Genomic DNA, 17,657 nt, shown 5'->3' on the forward strand with positions numbered 1-17,657 from the left:
TGACCGAATAATTGCGTGGAGATGGGTAGTTCTTCAGAATTATTTATTTTAATCCGTCTGATCACAATATAATTTTTTATTTAAAATTTCTTATAATTAAGATAATAAAATATCATTCATGTTCCATATCGATTGATTGATTTACATTTCGGAACATTTACACAACATGTTTCGGTTTTTATAAAACCATCATCAGGTGTAAAATATATCTAAGAGCTTAAAACTCAATTATGATTTCTGTAGTTTTTTGGTGATGTTTCATTACGTTTGTTTTTCCATTTTTGGGCGAAGGTGTTGTTTTTCTTAAATGTTATTAGATGTACATATCGGCCAAAGATGTAGGAGTGAGTGTCCCGATATGTCCAGAAGTACTAGTGTCTTCGAATAGGTGTGGGTCAGAAGCTGATAGTCGCTCAGATGGTCCGCCATTTTCGCGTATTTTATGGAATTAGAACGTCATTGCCTTCAGAAGATGGCTGTGTTCTGGGTTGTAGCGCCCCCATCATCACGACGACGACCATCGCCCTGATGATGGAGGCTGCAAGGACCTCTGAAACATTGGTAAACTTCTACGACACTACACAGCGCTTTAACCCGGAAGACAGTTGAATTCAGTCCCTTTATGTTGCGGTGAGTAATGGCTCTGACATTTCAAGTGTCCGATAATATATTTACGGACATGCTAATTCTTTTGAAGGAATAAAATACGTTGCGTAGTGATTGACAGAAACAAAATTACTCAGAGTTGTAATAGACCAGCAATATTTCACATCCCCGACGGACAATAAATCACTTAACATCTGGGAAAGTTCCAATTCTTGGACAGCTCCAACTTATGTAACTATGGAGATAAATGATGAGTAATTTAATTAATCGATGACGTCGAACTAGAGGGAAATAACTCTAGGCCTATGTATTAATAAAAACTGTAATTAAGCGAACTGAGATGACGTTGGTCTAGGGGAGGGAAAGATAGCGGGGTGGCCAGGAGGATGCAACTGGTTCAGGATAAAATAATATTATGAAAGATGCTTAAAATGTACAGCAATACAGCTTTAAAAAAATTAGTTGAATCCACTTAACTCGCTGACAATTTAGGAAAAACTTGCGGACTTCCTATTGAGAAACACCGTTGTACAATATTCTGTTACGAAAATATATCTTAAAGATTAGAGGTTATAGATGAGGGCTGACTTTATCACATCCAGGGGCAGGCTCCTGTAAATGGAATTTATTGAACAGGTGATCTGCCACAAACTTCGCAAGAAGAACACTTCTCCATGATGTTAGCTACGGCAATTAGTTATTCCCAAACCACTTCACTGTTATAATGTCAAATTTTTTTTTAATGGTTAAATGAAGTTGAGTAAAGTTGGAATCTGTTTACGAACTCTGGATTTCGTTGACGAAGATAATTATAAATTAAATTGTTTGTAGTTATTTTATTCCGAACAAGAAACTGCATCCACAGACTGTGCAGTTGTTTGCCTCTTAAACATAACTGAGAATTTAAAATTCTTTATGAAGCAGCAGGGGCCATGTTGTGGAATACCACATATTTTAGTTCTGTGGACTGCGCCTTCAGAATCACTGATTATCCACCATTACGCCACTGGTTGTCATCAAAATTGGGCACCTACTGGCACCACAGCTCGGTTGCCAAGGAACAAAATCACGGAGAAACGGAGTAAACACTTCGAAGGCCACTCAGCTCTCAGCTGTCTTCCCAGCTACCATCTTTTCTTCTAAAAATAAAAGAAATTGATATAAAATTTTTGTATTTTGCCATCGTTACCCTTCTTTCAAAGCCCTCATAAGGGACATAGAACACTATGGAATGGAAACTAATTGCATCAGTGCTCTTTCTAATTTTATATCGCTATGAATACGCTGCAACAAGAGGTTCCTGCATCCCCCACGCCCCTCCTCCAAACACAGACAAGATTTATACATTCATGTCACGTACTTATTTATAGCGTACAAAATCTCGCACTGAACATGTGGTGTAACGCACTGAATTACAATCTGCAGGTCGTGCCCCCCGGAAGGGCCGCGGGCATTCTAATATTGTGTGAACGTATCCTACTTAAAAATGTAAATCGCTTGGGGAAACGGCCCCCCCCATCCCCCACCCCTGGAGGATACCCTTTTTATTGGTGCCTGCGGCGAGAAAAAGATCACTACTCTCTTTGGGAATCGAACCGCGGCCATCCAGCCAGTAGCCAGACGTGTTAGATTCGTCTGCAGTGGTTATTCTCAAATGTCGACCTGTCAAACGATGAACATCCAAACATTAAATCCTCCAATATGAAAAGAAATCCTCGAAATCAGATAGTGGTTTGGCTACTTAATAAATGTCCCACATTTCAAGTAAGCTGAAGGTTTATCATCATGTTACAAGAGCCCACTGCTGAACCCTTTTCGAAGCCACATGTGTCCAAGTCTTTATAAATCGAAAATAAGTTAACGTAGTTCATGTTAGTGGCATTCCTCTTCACAAAATATAATCGTTAAGTTATCTCTCTCTCTCTCTCTCTCTCTCGGTTGATATTCAGATAGGAAATCACTCATAAGACGGTTCTTAAGTCTCTACACCCTCGCTGCCTGTGTACTTCAATTCCATGTTGGAGAGCGTGATTTTGTTGTTTACTCATAAAAATTTCTTACTGTCCACACAGCGAAACTTCCGTCAAGGTTTCCGACTAAACTCTGAGTATGAGCACATATGACCTTGACAGCACGTAGATCGAACAGGAAGTTTTTTTGTTTTTTTTTTGGGTGGGGGGATTCCATTACTTAATTTTATTTTGCTGCTCTGTTAATGTGAATCTGAAATTAGGTGGATATTGAAGATGACTGTTTTCTGGGATGTTGCACCATACAGTCTGATAGTTACCGACCGACGTTTTAGAATTGCTTGCTGTCTATACCAGTGATATTCAATCTTTTTTGTTCGCGTACCCCCAGATATAATTTCTCTTCAACTTTGTACCCCCAAAGTTGTTGGTGTATAATTAAGTTATACATAGTATATAATCTACATCTAAAATAAATTAAACAAATTACATTACTGATTATTCAGTGTTTATCATAAAATAATTTTTTTTTTTTTTTTTTTTTAAATTTCACGTACCCCCTAAGATGCCTTCAAGTATCCCAGGTTGATTACCACTGGTCTATATCATCAGGGCTATGAGTTACTTGTCACCTTCATGATGAAAACGTCTCTGAAACGTCGGTATACTTCTACCAAATAGAATGGCGCACCTTCTCAGAAGACAATTGCCTTCATAATCGCCGCCATGAGATCCTGAAATCTCACCAACCAGAAATTACTTATGCGGTGTTTCACGAGAATGTGATTCATTGTCAGTTTTACAGCGATTCTTTATTACAGTTTCACAGAGATGTTCTGTTATCAGCTTTAGGATGATTCTTTATCAGCATTTATCATTAATTTCATGATTCGGATCTCGTTGGTTCGTTCCTCCTCCATCCCAACTTGAGACTTGTACAAATATTCAGTAGACGGCCAATCTTTGAGATCGAATACGATCCTGAGCCATTCTATTTCACTTTCCTTTCCATCCTAACAACGTATTTGCTCAATAAGCCTGTCCATCTGCACATAATTCTCCCACTTCGTCTCAGTCTTACTTATGGTCGTTTTCAAGGAAATTTCTCCACCAAAATTATGAATGCATTATTTGTTTCTTATATGTAGCTGATCGTAGCCGCCTAGATTTTACTAACCTAATAACACGAAGCGACGTCTTTCAATCATGAAATTTCTATTTATGTAATATCGGCTAATACATTTTCATTTTATAGTTTTGGGGGGAAATTATTTTCCTGTTGTATTTATTTTAAAACACTTCCAATTGACGGTCTTTCTTGACAGCAATACATAAAAACGTGTGGAAAGTATACATAGACCTACACTGTATTCTTGAATTATTTTAGGCACCGTGTCCTCATTGGTTGAGAACATAAGATGATATGTCTGATGCTGCACACACATTTCATGTTGTTCTGTACAGGAATGAACATCAGTCGGCCTACCAGTTTCCCATATACATCACTAATTACGAAATAAGTCAATAAATAAACTTTTTTCTGAACATTGGTTCGACAGGCGTTGATTACCACAGTGCTGTGTCATGGTGTGAGGCGTGCTGGGTAAATAATGTGGTGTGTCATGTTCATGAAGCATCTCGAATCTCGGATTCTGCTGTAGGAGCCCTTTCGTTTTTTTTTATCTTCTATTAATAAGAAGACGCAGGTAGTGTTAGCATAATAAACAAGATATGATGACGGAGATTAACCATACAGCCTCATCACTGGACCAACCGATGCTATAGGGCTGGCCAACCTTTACAGCGAAGTTTCCCCGACACTTAGCACTGCCGTGATAGTAAATGTAAAGAGAAATTCATTCTGAACATCGGCAACAGAACTCCGGCTGTTTTAACCCAGTGTATATAAATCCGGTTACAGTGGTCGCGCGGTTTGGGACTGGGCGTTCGAATCCCACTCAAGGCATGTATGTTTGTCCGCATCTTTCTATATTGTGCTGTACTGTGTAGGTAGAGGCCTTGCGACGGGCTGATCGCTCATCCAAGGAGTTCTACCAATGTTCAAATATATTAAGAAACCTCCCGCGTGCGAGGAGGTCAAGGTCCCTCAAGATCTGTAGAGCCACTGAAAAAAAAAAATGTTTTCAACAGTGACAATTTAGGTTACTATTGAAACATATCAACAAACGAGATATTATTTTCCCTTTAAAACTCAACATAGAAAGGGTTAAATAAACGAATAAAATCGAGCTTAGGTGGAAAGCGTTTTGAAATTCAATGGTCTTAACCGTCAGTGTTTTCCGTTCAACTTGGTACACGTATAGTAATCAATTATCTCGGGTTGAAAGGAAACAGTTATCACATTCTATTGATGCTACTGAAACACCAATCTTACTGTACGCTTCACAGTGAACAGGTGTTAGACTCTGAGTGACTCTTTCCTGAAACCATTAGACGTACTGCCTCTGTCTTTGTTCCATTTCCAGAGAAGAAATAATTGTGTATCTGTTTACTTGACTATTAGACCTGAAGAAGAGATGTGGCCCCAGCTGTAACTCAACGGAAAGCTTGTGTCTGCACATGTCACTTCTATATAATTGATTTGATTTATGGTCGCCTGAGTAAATCTTTGAGACTCTGAGGACCGCGTCTGCCGAACTGACTTTACCTGTTTCAATCCTGAGCATGTGGCCTACAGCCTGAAAATTACAACTTTGCCTCCAAGGGGATCTGTATAGTCAGCAAGCTTCACAACCATAGAAGCCAAGAGGGAAAATTGTTGTTACTGATCTTTGTGAAGCTGGTAGTCATTTAGATGTCAATAAATTCTCCAACTTTCATAATATCCGAAGTTTCATTACCGTGTCCACAATAGTCCGCCACTAGAAGCTGTCCTGCCATTTATGTCTTTGTCTCCCAAGTGGACTTTGCCCTTCAAGTTTAATTATTATAAACCAAATCCATAAAAATTGCATGGAGCCCATCTCGTTCTGACTGATTTGTTTAAGGTACCTTGGTAATATAGATTACGTGCCTACAAATTGTGGAACCCCTCAGGATGGATATTTCTACGATATCGTGTTATCTCCGCCTTCTTAGGTCCAGAATTCACCTCAGTACTCTGCACTCAAACACCCTCGTTCTATGCACGTCTGTAATTAGAATAAATGATCCTGTAAAGTGGAATATGTATATATAATTACCGGGGTAGAGCTGTGGTCCAGTCTATTTAATTAGGTAAGCTGCTGAAGACACAGTCCATTACGTGGTGGAGTCAGCAACAGAAAATGTTTATGCAAATTAACACTCATATCTGTTAGTTTTGAACACTTCAGATGAACAATTAAGGTGGAAACGTAGTGGATTCTTAACAAACATTGAAACTATGATAAAAAATTATTGTGTAAATGGACCGTCAACTTAACGATAGGTTTCCAGTATATTTCATTGACGAATTCCGAATATTTCTTTCTTTTCTTCTTTCATTCTGTATTTTAGAATAATATAAGAAATGAATAGGATGGAATGTTCTCACAGGATCTTGTAGTCTGCATACGAGATTACGTAAGCGGATGGTCCAGTGGGGTGTGACTTGAGAAACTTAAACACTCGCCCGTTTTGTGGGCAACACAGTAAATACTGTTATCTGCAGTGCCACGGTCAAACAGAGGGGGTCTTGTCAATAACAGCTCGAGCTAATGAGATGTGCAATCGGTAACGTCTTCCTGCAGGTTCTGAGGGCTGGTTCACAGCTGCAGTTACAAATGCGCCTTAGCCACGCGTTCTCGGAGGTCGGTCAGTGGGTTGGAGGACGCACTGGTACGTAACAAAATCCAACTTCAGCGGGAAACTGTAAAAAAATTGAACCTCTGAAGCCACGTGGTTCTTTTTGTCCTGGCTACTTCAGAAATAAATAACTCTGTGTATTGAATTTATGGGTTTCATTTTATTCGTAGCTTTAACAAGATAATCTTTGAAACGGTGAAGAGTTGTGTTTTCTTTGCGGTACGGACTAAATTCTTAATATTATTTAGACGAGTATGAGCTTTAAACGGTAATTAATACTCTACTTTGAGGTGCTGAGTAGAAAATAATACCCACCATCTTAGACCATTCGATGTGTGGTCACCAGTTTGATTCACGCTTCTGGTACCAATTTTCTTTTCTGTTTTGTCCTCCTGAGGTAGAGGTCTTGTGGTATGCAGATCCCCATTTGAGAAGCCGTACCGTTTTTGTTATGTATTAGTTTAAATTAATACCTTTGCGCCAGTAAAAAAGACTTACTACAAAAATTGTCAAATCAACTGCGCTACTGATGTGAATCATCTCGTAGTCGTCATAAAATTTTAATTTTGTTGCTACGTTTTATCGAAAAGACGCACTCCGGTTACTTTATTATTTACATTGTCTTTAGTAATATCCTGTAATTTGCGACTCAGAAATGTTTATTACCATTTGAAAGACAGCTACTAAGTAAATCAAGTCAAGTTAGTAGCTCATCTGTCGTCCGTGACATTTATTAGTCACGTGGTTATTGAGAGACTACAGATTTTACAGTATTCAGTCTTTTACTTACCAGAATTTTTAAGCCAAATAAACTGTAAAGCTTAATTTAGTCATTAGCTATAAAGTGTCAGACAAGTCTCTCAATTCATTGGAGTTATCGCTTGTACATTGAACTCTACCCCTTGTAGCAAGACACAGATTTTAGTGATTTTTTATTGCACTGGTAGGAACAGGGATTTTAGCGTTGTCAGATGTCGTCATGGGTCACTCGGGGTCAAACGACAAGACACACGAAGGCCGTACAGTTTTGTCATTAAGAATGAAGGAAATTATCACCAGCTTGCTGCCTTCCACAACAGCCACTGAGGGGATTTCGTAATTTAAAAATTCGATTATAGTTGTCTAGGAATCATCGCCTTATTCTCTGGACCAATAAAAGGATTTCTTATACTGCAGAACACCCTCTTGCATTGCTATTTAAGATTCATTGTCTCTGGGCTGGTTTAGAAAAGTAAAAAAATGAAGTTGTTCCAATTTTTTTCCCTCTTCGAGAAATAGTAAAGTAGCTGCGAGTTTCCAAAGGCTTTTTCACAAGTGTGTTTGAACGTCGCCAGTATCCTAGTAGATTTAATGTTTATAATTATATAATTATCGTTATCACGTCTTTTGCCATTTTCTGATCCGCTCCGATGCCATCAATGAATAGCAAGTCCGCTTATGTCACTTAGACCTACGTGTTAAACACCAAGTACGTAATTAATACCTGTGTTTCATTTAGGGCATAGCTATTATGATGATGATTATTATTACTATTAATATTGTTATTACTTTACTGTTAATATTGTAGTAGAAATCATTCCTGTTTTGTATTTAGAATTTGACCAAGTTTGAATCTCGATCGAAGTATCTTCACGGTTTGCTTTTCTTTTAGTAAGACCCCTGGGTGAATTATCTTTATAACGGGCAGTACCGGTAGAGTGCCAGCGTGATCTGGCCTTATAAGGTCATGTGGGATGCTTCCTGGTGCACTGTGGTCAAACACACGACCTCCTGGCGCCATGTTGCATCGCAAACGGGAAACACTGACAACCAGCAACACTCCTCGAAACTTGATAACACATCGCAAATAACCTACTATTCTGAACATGCTGTAGGCTACATCAGGGGTTTCCAAAGTTTCCCTGACCTAGGGCCGCATTCGCCCTCGCATATCGACTCGCGGACCACAAGTCTTAAGTTAAGTGAGAGTTCAGATTTTCACAGCAGAAATTATAAAATTTCTGTCTGCTGAGTTGTTGCGCTATGTCGTTTGGTAGAAGTTGACTGACGTTTTAATATGTGCTTGCTGCTTCCATCATCATGACGAATTTTCCTGCTTGTAGCTCGCCCTGATGATAGGGGCAGGAAGAACCTCTGAAACGTTGATAAAAGTCTGCCAGATCCCCACGGCGCAACAACCCAGAAGACAAACATCTACCACCATTACAAAAATTGTAAGCGGACCGCTGGTTGAGAACTTCTGCCGTATAGCTACAGTACGCTACTATTAGAGCGAGAGTTCCTGTCACATGAACCCTTGATGGCCTCAGGGTAAATTAAATGAGGACTTATATTGTAAGCCCTTGGTAGTTTGTTTCATTTGTTTAAATATTGTCAGTCTAAATAGTATTAAAAATATATTAAAATTGGCCGTCAATCACAATATGACGCACCTACAATATCTTAATATCTTGTCAGTCTAATCACAATAAAATTCCTATTAAATATTAAAATATTACTATAATTAAAAAACAACAACAAAACGTTCACCCACACAAAATCATATTAAGCACGACGTACATATACAGAACAACTTCGAATACGATATTAAAATACAATAAAATCTGGAAGAAAACATCATTTGAAACCTGATAAACATCTGACTAAAAGTTGCATTTAAGAGATGATATTTAAGTTTATATAATTTTATACACCTGAAGATGATTCTTTTAGAACTGAAACATGTCGTGTAAAAAGTGAAGTTCTAATGTAAATCGAACATTTCGATAGAGAACATCATTTAATATATTTTAAATATTTAAATGTTAATTATATTAATATTTTAATATTTAATAGGAATTTCATTGTGATTAGACTGACAAGATTTAAACAAATATATATTTATCACAATATGACGCAACTTTATCATCCCTTGGTAGTTTATTAAACATGCTGTTAAATTACACTTTTGTGTTGAAAACAGGTTCACATGTTACTCAATTTTCTTCGTAAAAATCAGTTGTTGGTGTGTCTGAGTAATATTTCGGTATAAATTTTAATTTCTGTTAATGCATTTCGTATGTATCCCTGTAATAGTTAATGAATTATACATGTTCTTATTGTCCCGAAGTTATTTTAAGCAGAATAATTAGTTTCTGACAGAGATAGTTAACTGGCAAATACTGACGACATTTTCTGATGTCAGGTAACTGTTTGTCATCAAACACTGTAATAATATTGTAAACGAAATGTACGCGGGCCTCGTTAAAAATCCCACTATTTAAATACGAAGTATATTGCGGAGTCACTACCAGACCTGTTTCAGTTATTGTTACAGAAGCTGTACGCGGTGATCATTCGAAACACAAAGTCAAACATAATAGTTCAGACTTACGTAATATTTAACAGAAATGGGACGTCTGTCTGAGTGCCAACTTTAGGCACAGTGTATGCCTTTTTCTTTAACCAAAAATCATTGTCCTCACGACCAACTTGCGTCGGTGTAGATAATATTACGTATATATTGAAATAGAACACGGCCGATCTCCTTCCAAATTCTCTTACATCTCCCATTCACGATCATTTTCATATCGCATTCGACGCTATATGGGCTTAGACCTAAAATTTGCATTTTAAATATAATCGGTAAAGAATCAGACATTCGTACCGACACCTTTAAATTCTTTAAGGAAATTTGTGTACTCGATACACCTTTAGTACTGAACCTATACTCATGGCCTCCCATGAATTTGGTAGAACACAGTCTCTGGGTTTTTCGTTAGTTGACGTGACGTCCACAAGGCGCGTGCCATCGCACCTCCCTGGACTTAACTAAACTGTAATATAGATTCGCGTTCTGAAAGAATTCGTGATGATCAAATTCTTCTGATACGAATTTTCATATCTCAGCAGAGAATTAATGATTGTGAAGCAGCAATTTTGTTCGAAATTTGTTGTATTTTAACGTGTGGGTTCGTTTATTGAAGAAAATGTAACGTGAGCCTCAGGCAATCAGTCGTAAAGGAGCAGTAACGGGCATAGAAAAAACTGTTTCAACAAACGGAGGACATATTTGATTAGATGTCAACGAACAACCTATTTTCTGCAAGGTGACGTCATAGGGAGTTGGTCTGAATGAGAAATCCAGACAGAAATTGTGGGCTCAAGGTGACGTACGTGCGTCTGGGCACAGCCTTCTAGATGCAGTTGTACACAACTAAAATCGAAAAAAATATACTCTAATCATGTGAAGGAATGTTATCGGTCCTCTCAGCACATATTAGTTCCAGCTGACACGTATATTTTGAAAGAGGATCTTCCTGACGCACGGAAAACGACCCCCAAAATGTTTCTCGCTCGCTTGAATCTGTTTACAGAGCTTGCCGCTGCACGCGCCCTATATGGCAGCAGTAGTGCTGTTTCTCAGCAACCCACACACCCCCTTTCCAGTAAGAACGGGCGATTCGACTCGTCCGCGGCGCATGCGAGCTCGCCCACGAAGTTGTTCGTTCTTCAGTGGTGTTCGAGAACTTGATGTGAAAGCATTAACATTAGATCACTAACAAATCTCAGGTATACACATCGAAATAGTGCCGAATTTTCAACACACATAATAATTAGAAAATGAGTGATACTAACCCCAGCACACAGAGTATAGCGGACTATTTAGCACAGCTACTAAAAGATAAGAAGCAACTGGCAGCGTTCCCAAATGTTTTCATACACGTAGAACGACTTCTTGATGAAGGTAAGGTGATTTTGCATGCAAATATAAGTTACTGCTTTTTCAGCAATGCATTGATTTCATAACTGTGATTTGTGTGCCGTTGTTGTGAGATTCATTTTTTGGCGATTGATGATGATGAGGCTTGTTCATGGTTATATTTAGAATGAATAATAAGAAATGTCACAACAAGATACATTTTGCGGTTATTTGAATCTGCTGTGATTTTCAGTAGTTACTACGATTGATGTATAAGTAATTAGTTGGTAATAACATGTTTGCAATTGTTGATTATTTACGTTTATGTGGTGAGAACGTGCACAGGACTATCTGTTTATATCTTTTAGGCAACGTTTATTGAAAGTCGGACTTTCTGGTTGTGACAACGATCTTTAGATGCTCTCCCATACTTAGTTATGCTATATGAACTAGTTCGTTTCATTATTTATTGGATTGTGATTTATAGTTCAGTTGGAGAAAGCGACTAAGACGCCATTGTTAGAAGTGATCGCTTTAAAAAGTATCGTATTCCAGTTTGAAGTGCTTTGTAATATTTTATGAAGAGTGATAATTGGCTGACCGGTTGGTATATCGTCAGGATATTTATTTGAAGGAGCAACGCTGGGTTTAGGAAGTGGTGTGATGAATGTGGTTATAATATCCTATTTCACAGTGATAGAAACTGTTAACTGGTACTTGCACAACACAGTTTTTAACATGCCCTTTCGATGTGTCTCGGTTTAAAATTGAGATTGCCATTTACAGGAGTTGGAATAGTGATTCAAACACACAGATTGCTAAACGTTTCTGCCGCTCCTCATGGCTCCCTCCCCTCCTCTCTCGCTCCTAGTAGGTTCGGTCAAGTTACCCTTCCCCCCGGTAGTCGGTCTCCTAACTCCTCCACGCCCCCCAGGTCTGCATTCCAACAGCGGTTGCAGGTTCTAGACGCCATCTTGAAGCAAAGTCGCGACAGGTTTGTGAGACCGCTTGAGACGAAGCAGACTGGCTTTTTAACTTGGCGTAGTCTGTGTGTGAGGCTCATGGAACATTGTGATACTACTAATTTCAAAAACATGCCCCCGTCCTGAGTGATTGTGATGTTAGTTATGTTACCAAATCGCCGTGCCCTGTTTTCATATGATGGAGTCATTGCGAAAAATACTTTGTTCTTTATAAAAAGTAAATGCAAAGTGTAGGCTGCATTAAAGAATGGCATAGCAAATTAACGTTGTATTCCTCAACCAAGTGCAAGTAGTTAATGTTTTTAGTAGCAACCAAGAACGGGATTATTGTTCTCACCACCTTCTCTGATCGGCTCGGGAAGCGAGAGTGGTGTCCAGTCGGCCTGCTATCATGTGAGGGTAAAGCGGGGATAAAGCGATTATAGTGTGAAACTTTTTTGCATCCTTTTAGTAATGAGAATAACTTTTTAAAACAGTGGGAACTATATGTGTCACTTGCTTTGACGTCCACAAATTGTTTTGACCACAGAATTCGTTATGGGCGTCGTGCATTCTCAGAAAAAGTTGTCAGTGGAACCACGGTTCCGGAGAATTCGACGTAAATACGTCTATATGGAAAGGAAGTTTATATATTGGCTTCAATCTAAATATTTCCTTTATACATGCTTTACAATTGAGTAAAGTTTGATTAAGACATTGCTTATTTAACTTGAATTAGTAAGGCTTCAGATGGGTCTGTGATAGATGAATGTAATGTAAAGTAATGTTAAGGTAAGGTAAGGTAAGGTAAGGTAATATAATATAATGTAATGTAAGGTAATGTAATGTAATGTAACTATGTAGGTAACCATTGTTGTTTATTTGTTGATAAACAGATGACGTTTCCAAGGTAACATAACAATGAAGTTACACTTTTTCGTTTCCCAGGTAACATAACAATGAAGTTACACTTTTTCGTTTCCCAGGTAACATAACAATGAAGTTACACTTCTTCGTTTCCCAGGTAACATAACAATGAAGTTTGACGTTTCCTAGGTAACATAACAATGAAGTTACAAATTTTCGTTTCCCTTTTTCGTTACACTTTTTCGTTACATTTTTGCCGAATGACACTGACCCTAAAATATAGACGTATTTACGTCAAAAAAACCAGTGATTATTTCCCGAAATGATTTTAACCAAATTATCATCGTGTTTTCTTTGAGGTAGAATTTTTTTTTTTTTTTGTATATTATTTAGATGAATGTCAAGAATGCGTGGGACTTTTGACTCCATCCTCCGTTGTCTTCATAGCTTGCCGTCAATTTTTTTATACTTTGGTTTAATCGCAATTCGACCAAGTTGTTTTGTTATTGTGTTAATTAACGACGGTGAATGGTGAATTTGGATTGATGTGTGAGGAAGAGGTGGAATTTGCCTGAATGAACTGTTGAAAGTGTTACTGACTTTCGTTACAACGTGCTCATTGTTTGTCGTTCTTTGCATTTATTTTTATCGAGGCCCGTGATTATAACGGTGCTCACTGTTTTACAGAATTTGAACTTGGTTGAGGTCGGGTTTCTTTTTAAATATTGGTAGAACTTTACTGACGTCTTAGAGTTACTCGTCTCCCTGAAGATGGAGGCAATAAACACCTGACATTTCATAAAAATTATAGAACTTCCATATAAGTTTGACAGGTCTGAACTAGTCAGGGTGGGGTGCCCGTAAAGCACGCATGATGTGATCAAACGAATTTGGATAAGATATGACATTGTAATTCACAGGGTTATCTATGGTCATGATGTGAGTGGAATCGAACACTTTGTAAGAACCCATCTGATATTATGGGCGTAATAAAAATGCAGCCCCTGGAAGAATGTAAATGAGCGGTGGAGCTTCGAATGAGAACATCACTTATCCAAATTGACTGACAGATGTCTGTCCTTCCGTCCGCCCTCCCGACAATTCCACCCTCACCTTGCGTTATTCATTTGTCAATGAAACAAGTGTAGTTAACAATAATTAAGATGTGTCTTGAGCCATTCTAATGCCGATTTGAAGACAATGTCTGAGTAAAAACTTTGCACGTTTGCCACACACAATTTCAGACACTTTTTTCTTCGTGTCTGATGTGCGATAATTCTCTTGCTAACCCTACGGTCGTTTTTAGTTTATTGTTTTCGGGGTTCCGAAGGGGGGGGGGGGGTTGTCCCTGTTTGAAACATTACAAGTTTCTTCAAAGAGTTAAGTTCCCTTTTAGCAGCTATTTTATCATGTGAATGTTATGCATATAGGTTTCCCCAGACGATAAAATAACAGGATACAGTCTTGTGTAAAATTCTGCTGTATAAGAATAATTGTTTTGTTAAGCTTGATGGTTTAAAGACCTATATTACACTCATTTTTTGAAACAACGTGTTAAATTTTGAGAACTGCTTTTCTTCCTTGAAGGACGCTTTACGAATGTGATTTTCCTTTGAAACAGAAAATGAAAGTGGCGCCCAACGTAAACCTTACGATGCCATTAATTTACCTGTTTTTCCATGGCAGAAGTTCTGGGTGGTTTACAATCAGTAATGTTATGGCATTTTTTCAGCGCTTGACTGTACTGGTGATAAGTCTGAAGTGCTGTGAAGCGTATTGATACAGTTTCGTTGAAAGTATAGTCGCATTTGGGACGAAGGATGTTATGGTTTCAGCCCCCGAAATATGTATTTTGTATCTGTTGTGCAAAACATATTTTATACTCGCAGACATTTGAAGATGACGGTATTCTGGGTTATTGCACTTCGTAGTCTCTTTTCTACTATAAAAATTTCTGATTTCGTCGTCGTCAACCAATTTGTCGTCAAAAAATGACGTCATCAACAATGTCAACAGATATTTGTTTACTCGGCATTGTTGTGGAACACAACAATGTCGTAAAACAAATATAACGCTTCACAACAAAGAATCCATTATAAAAATTTGTGAGTCCTCGTTGTCGTCAATAAATTACGTCATCAACAATGCCGAGTATAAACAAACTCGGCATTGTTGTGGAACGACAATGTCGAGTACAACACAACAATGCCTGAATTGTCAAGTGCACATACTCGTACATTTACCAGAAAATAAATGCAAATTATTAATAATAAAAATTAATATTATTGCTCATCTTTTCCTGAATAAAGAATGTAATACAATATTCCTCAGTGTAAAATGTGGTCTTATATATTGGCTCTAACAGCACAGAGTGGCCTTCCTCATCAGGCAACGGTTGTGTTATCCTATAAAGCCCAGAATCCCTTAACAACAAGAAACGATGACTAATCAGCGTTGTTTGGATTTGATAGGCGTGTTAAGTGCATTATTATTATTAATAATATTGGTCGAAGGTGGAAATTAAGGAGGGTCTTGTCGGTAATTAAAAAATATATACATATTTTACTTTTTGTGTGTGAGTGCGAAACTTGGTCTGAATTTATGAGACCTGTAGATTGAGGGCATCGACATGTATAGCTGTGGCGATAACGTGCCGATAAATAGTCCGGAATAGACAGAAGTGTGCTGTAGGAACTATGTCAGCAGAAAGGACATAGCCGTAGTTCTGGAGCGACGTCGAAGGCCACTCGCCAGTGTTATTAGCATTCAGCAGATGGACAGTCGTTTCTGCAGCAGGAGTACCGGCAGACGAACCTGACCAAACAGAATTCCTAGAAATCTCGGTCTGCGGACAGCAAAAGTAGGTTTATAGCAGCGCTGATCGCATTCTGTCTCCAGATATTTTTCTCATGGCTCAGAGTTCGAAACCCGAATGTCAGCATTCCAAACATTTTACTTTGAGACAGTGCAGTTCCGTCTCCTTTTGTGTCTGCCGTAGGAAGACGCCCTCCAACCTCGCTATCGCAGGTGAAAGTTAATATAGGTCAGTCTGCAGACGCACAGTAGTCGAGACGAAACCGCGTATTCCGCGTCTCTTATAAGTGGCAATGAGATCAGAGGGGCGGGAGGGGCAACAGGTAATGAACCACATATTATTCAAACGAAAATATTATTGAGTGAGATTTGAGGTTGGTGGCGCAAGCGAAACGCGCAGATTGTTCTCGACAGCTGCACCTACGAGTTGGTTCGATTTTAATCGTCTTGCGAACTTCAACAAGCTCCTTTCCCCTGGGCTCAGACTTTTTATTATTTATTTAGTGTTCTGTCTGACGACAGGTCCATATGAACAGGATCCTTCCATCCTTTTCTCGGACTGGGACCTCTTCATATACGTTCTTGGCAGATGATCCAGAAGTGGTTTGCCATTGCCTTCTTCTGTGTGTGAATGGGATGCCACGGAGAAACCGGGGAAGCCCTCGGAGGAAAACTCCGTGTTGCCTAGACCACGGCCTTGCCCAACACAAGTTATAAATTCGGGCACCGCCGGGAATCGAACCCGAGACCCCAGGATTACAAGGCCAGCGTTCTAATCGCTAGACCACCTCATCTTATTATTATTTAGTGTTCTGTCTGACGACAGGTCCATATGAACAGGATCCTTCCATCCTTTTCTCGGACTGGGACCTGTTCATATACGTTCTTGGCAGATGATCCAGAAGTGGTTTGCCATTGCCTTCTTCTGTGTGTGAATGGGATGCCACGGAGAAACCGGGGAAGAAGCCCCCGGAGGAAAACTCCGTGTTGCCTAGACCACGGCCTTGCCTAACCGCCGGGAATCGAACCCGAGACCCCAGGATTACAAGGCCAGCGTTCTAACCGCTAGACCAGATATAGAAGTTTAATATCAGTGTTTCCGAGTTTCTAAAATTTTTGTCCCGGTGTAATTAATTAACAAGCCGGGTCGGGGTGGAAGTGCGTCCCCATTGCAGGCGATGAAACTGGTGCTGGCCGAGTCCGGCCTCCAGACTTGCTGCTGCCCTTTGTACAAGGCTCAAAGGGAGGCTTGCCTGACAGCTGATAATGAGATACCAGAGATCAGCGCGTCAAGTTAAATGATTTGACAATTGAAGAAGTGAACAGTGGTGACGGAATTCAAGTATATTTGTCGTTGACAGGAATATGGACAGATACAGAATAAAATGGGTGGAACGTCTTGGGGCGTATGCAGTGACATTTGGTCAGAATAGACCAAAGAAATGGAGAAGTAACCAACGAACGAAAACGTAAAACGAGATTAATACGTTGGACTGGCATCGTAATAGTTGTTTCACCATTACCGCCGAATAAATGATGTATTTAGACCGAACCGTCAAATTGTAGGCTCGGATGCTTTGTTTATGAACGTAGTCTACATAAAGATACATCATGAACTTTATTAGACCTGGTTTAAAATAGAGTGTGTTGTATCATCATCGCAGGAGGGAGGGCCGCTGTACGTCGTGGAAGAGTGGCTACACTTCTGCTTTACATTCGACAAGTCACGGGTTCAAATCTTGGCTCGGATACCGGTTATCCTGACTAAACGTTTTCAGTGGCTTAACTCACGTCCTCCATTGACCATTGTGACCGACGTCTCTTGCATCATTAGTGTTTTTTTTTTTTGCGACGTGGCAACTCCGAGCACAGGTTCTCTCTTTTCTACGTACCTCACTGTCTTGAGCCAGATGAATCCACTCCATTGAATTTCATAAAGTGATCAACTTGTGCCTAGGTAGGCTTTTGCTG

General features: G+C 39.2%; 1 protein-coding gene across 7 annotated transcripts in view; it reads left to right on the top strand.

The window, feature by feature from the left end:
* The first annotated feature begins 10,823 nt into the window (after nucleotides 1-10,823).
* The window catches only part of how (protein held out wings), a 143,241-nt gene continuing 136,407 nt past the window's right edge, over nucleotides 10,824-17,657 (top strand). For 4 of the 7 annotated variants that reach the window (XR_015537906.1, XM_022086684.2, XM_022086687.2 and 1 more), the window contains exon 1: nucleotides 10,824-11,088. Coding sequence is in view for 6 of the 7 variants with exons in the window: in XM_022086684.2 (XP_021942376.1) it covers nucleotides 10,965-11,088 (124 nt within the window). In the remaining variant the exon portion in view is untranslated. The remainder of the gene's footprint in view (nucleotides 11,089-17,657) is intronic. The other 3 variants (XM_022086688.2, XM_022086683.2, XM_022086685.2) reach the window with 2 other exon arrangements.

Source organism: Zootermopsis nevadensis, unplaced genomic scaffold (assembly GCF_977971745.1).
Source record: "Zootermopsis nevadensis isolate Lab colony 2312 unplaced genomic scaffold, Znev_1.0 Znev_ptg000030l, whole genome shotgun sequence".
NCBI lineage: Eukaryota > Metazoa > Arthropoda > Insecta > Blattodea > Termopsidae > Zootermopsis > Zootermopsis nevadensis.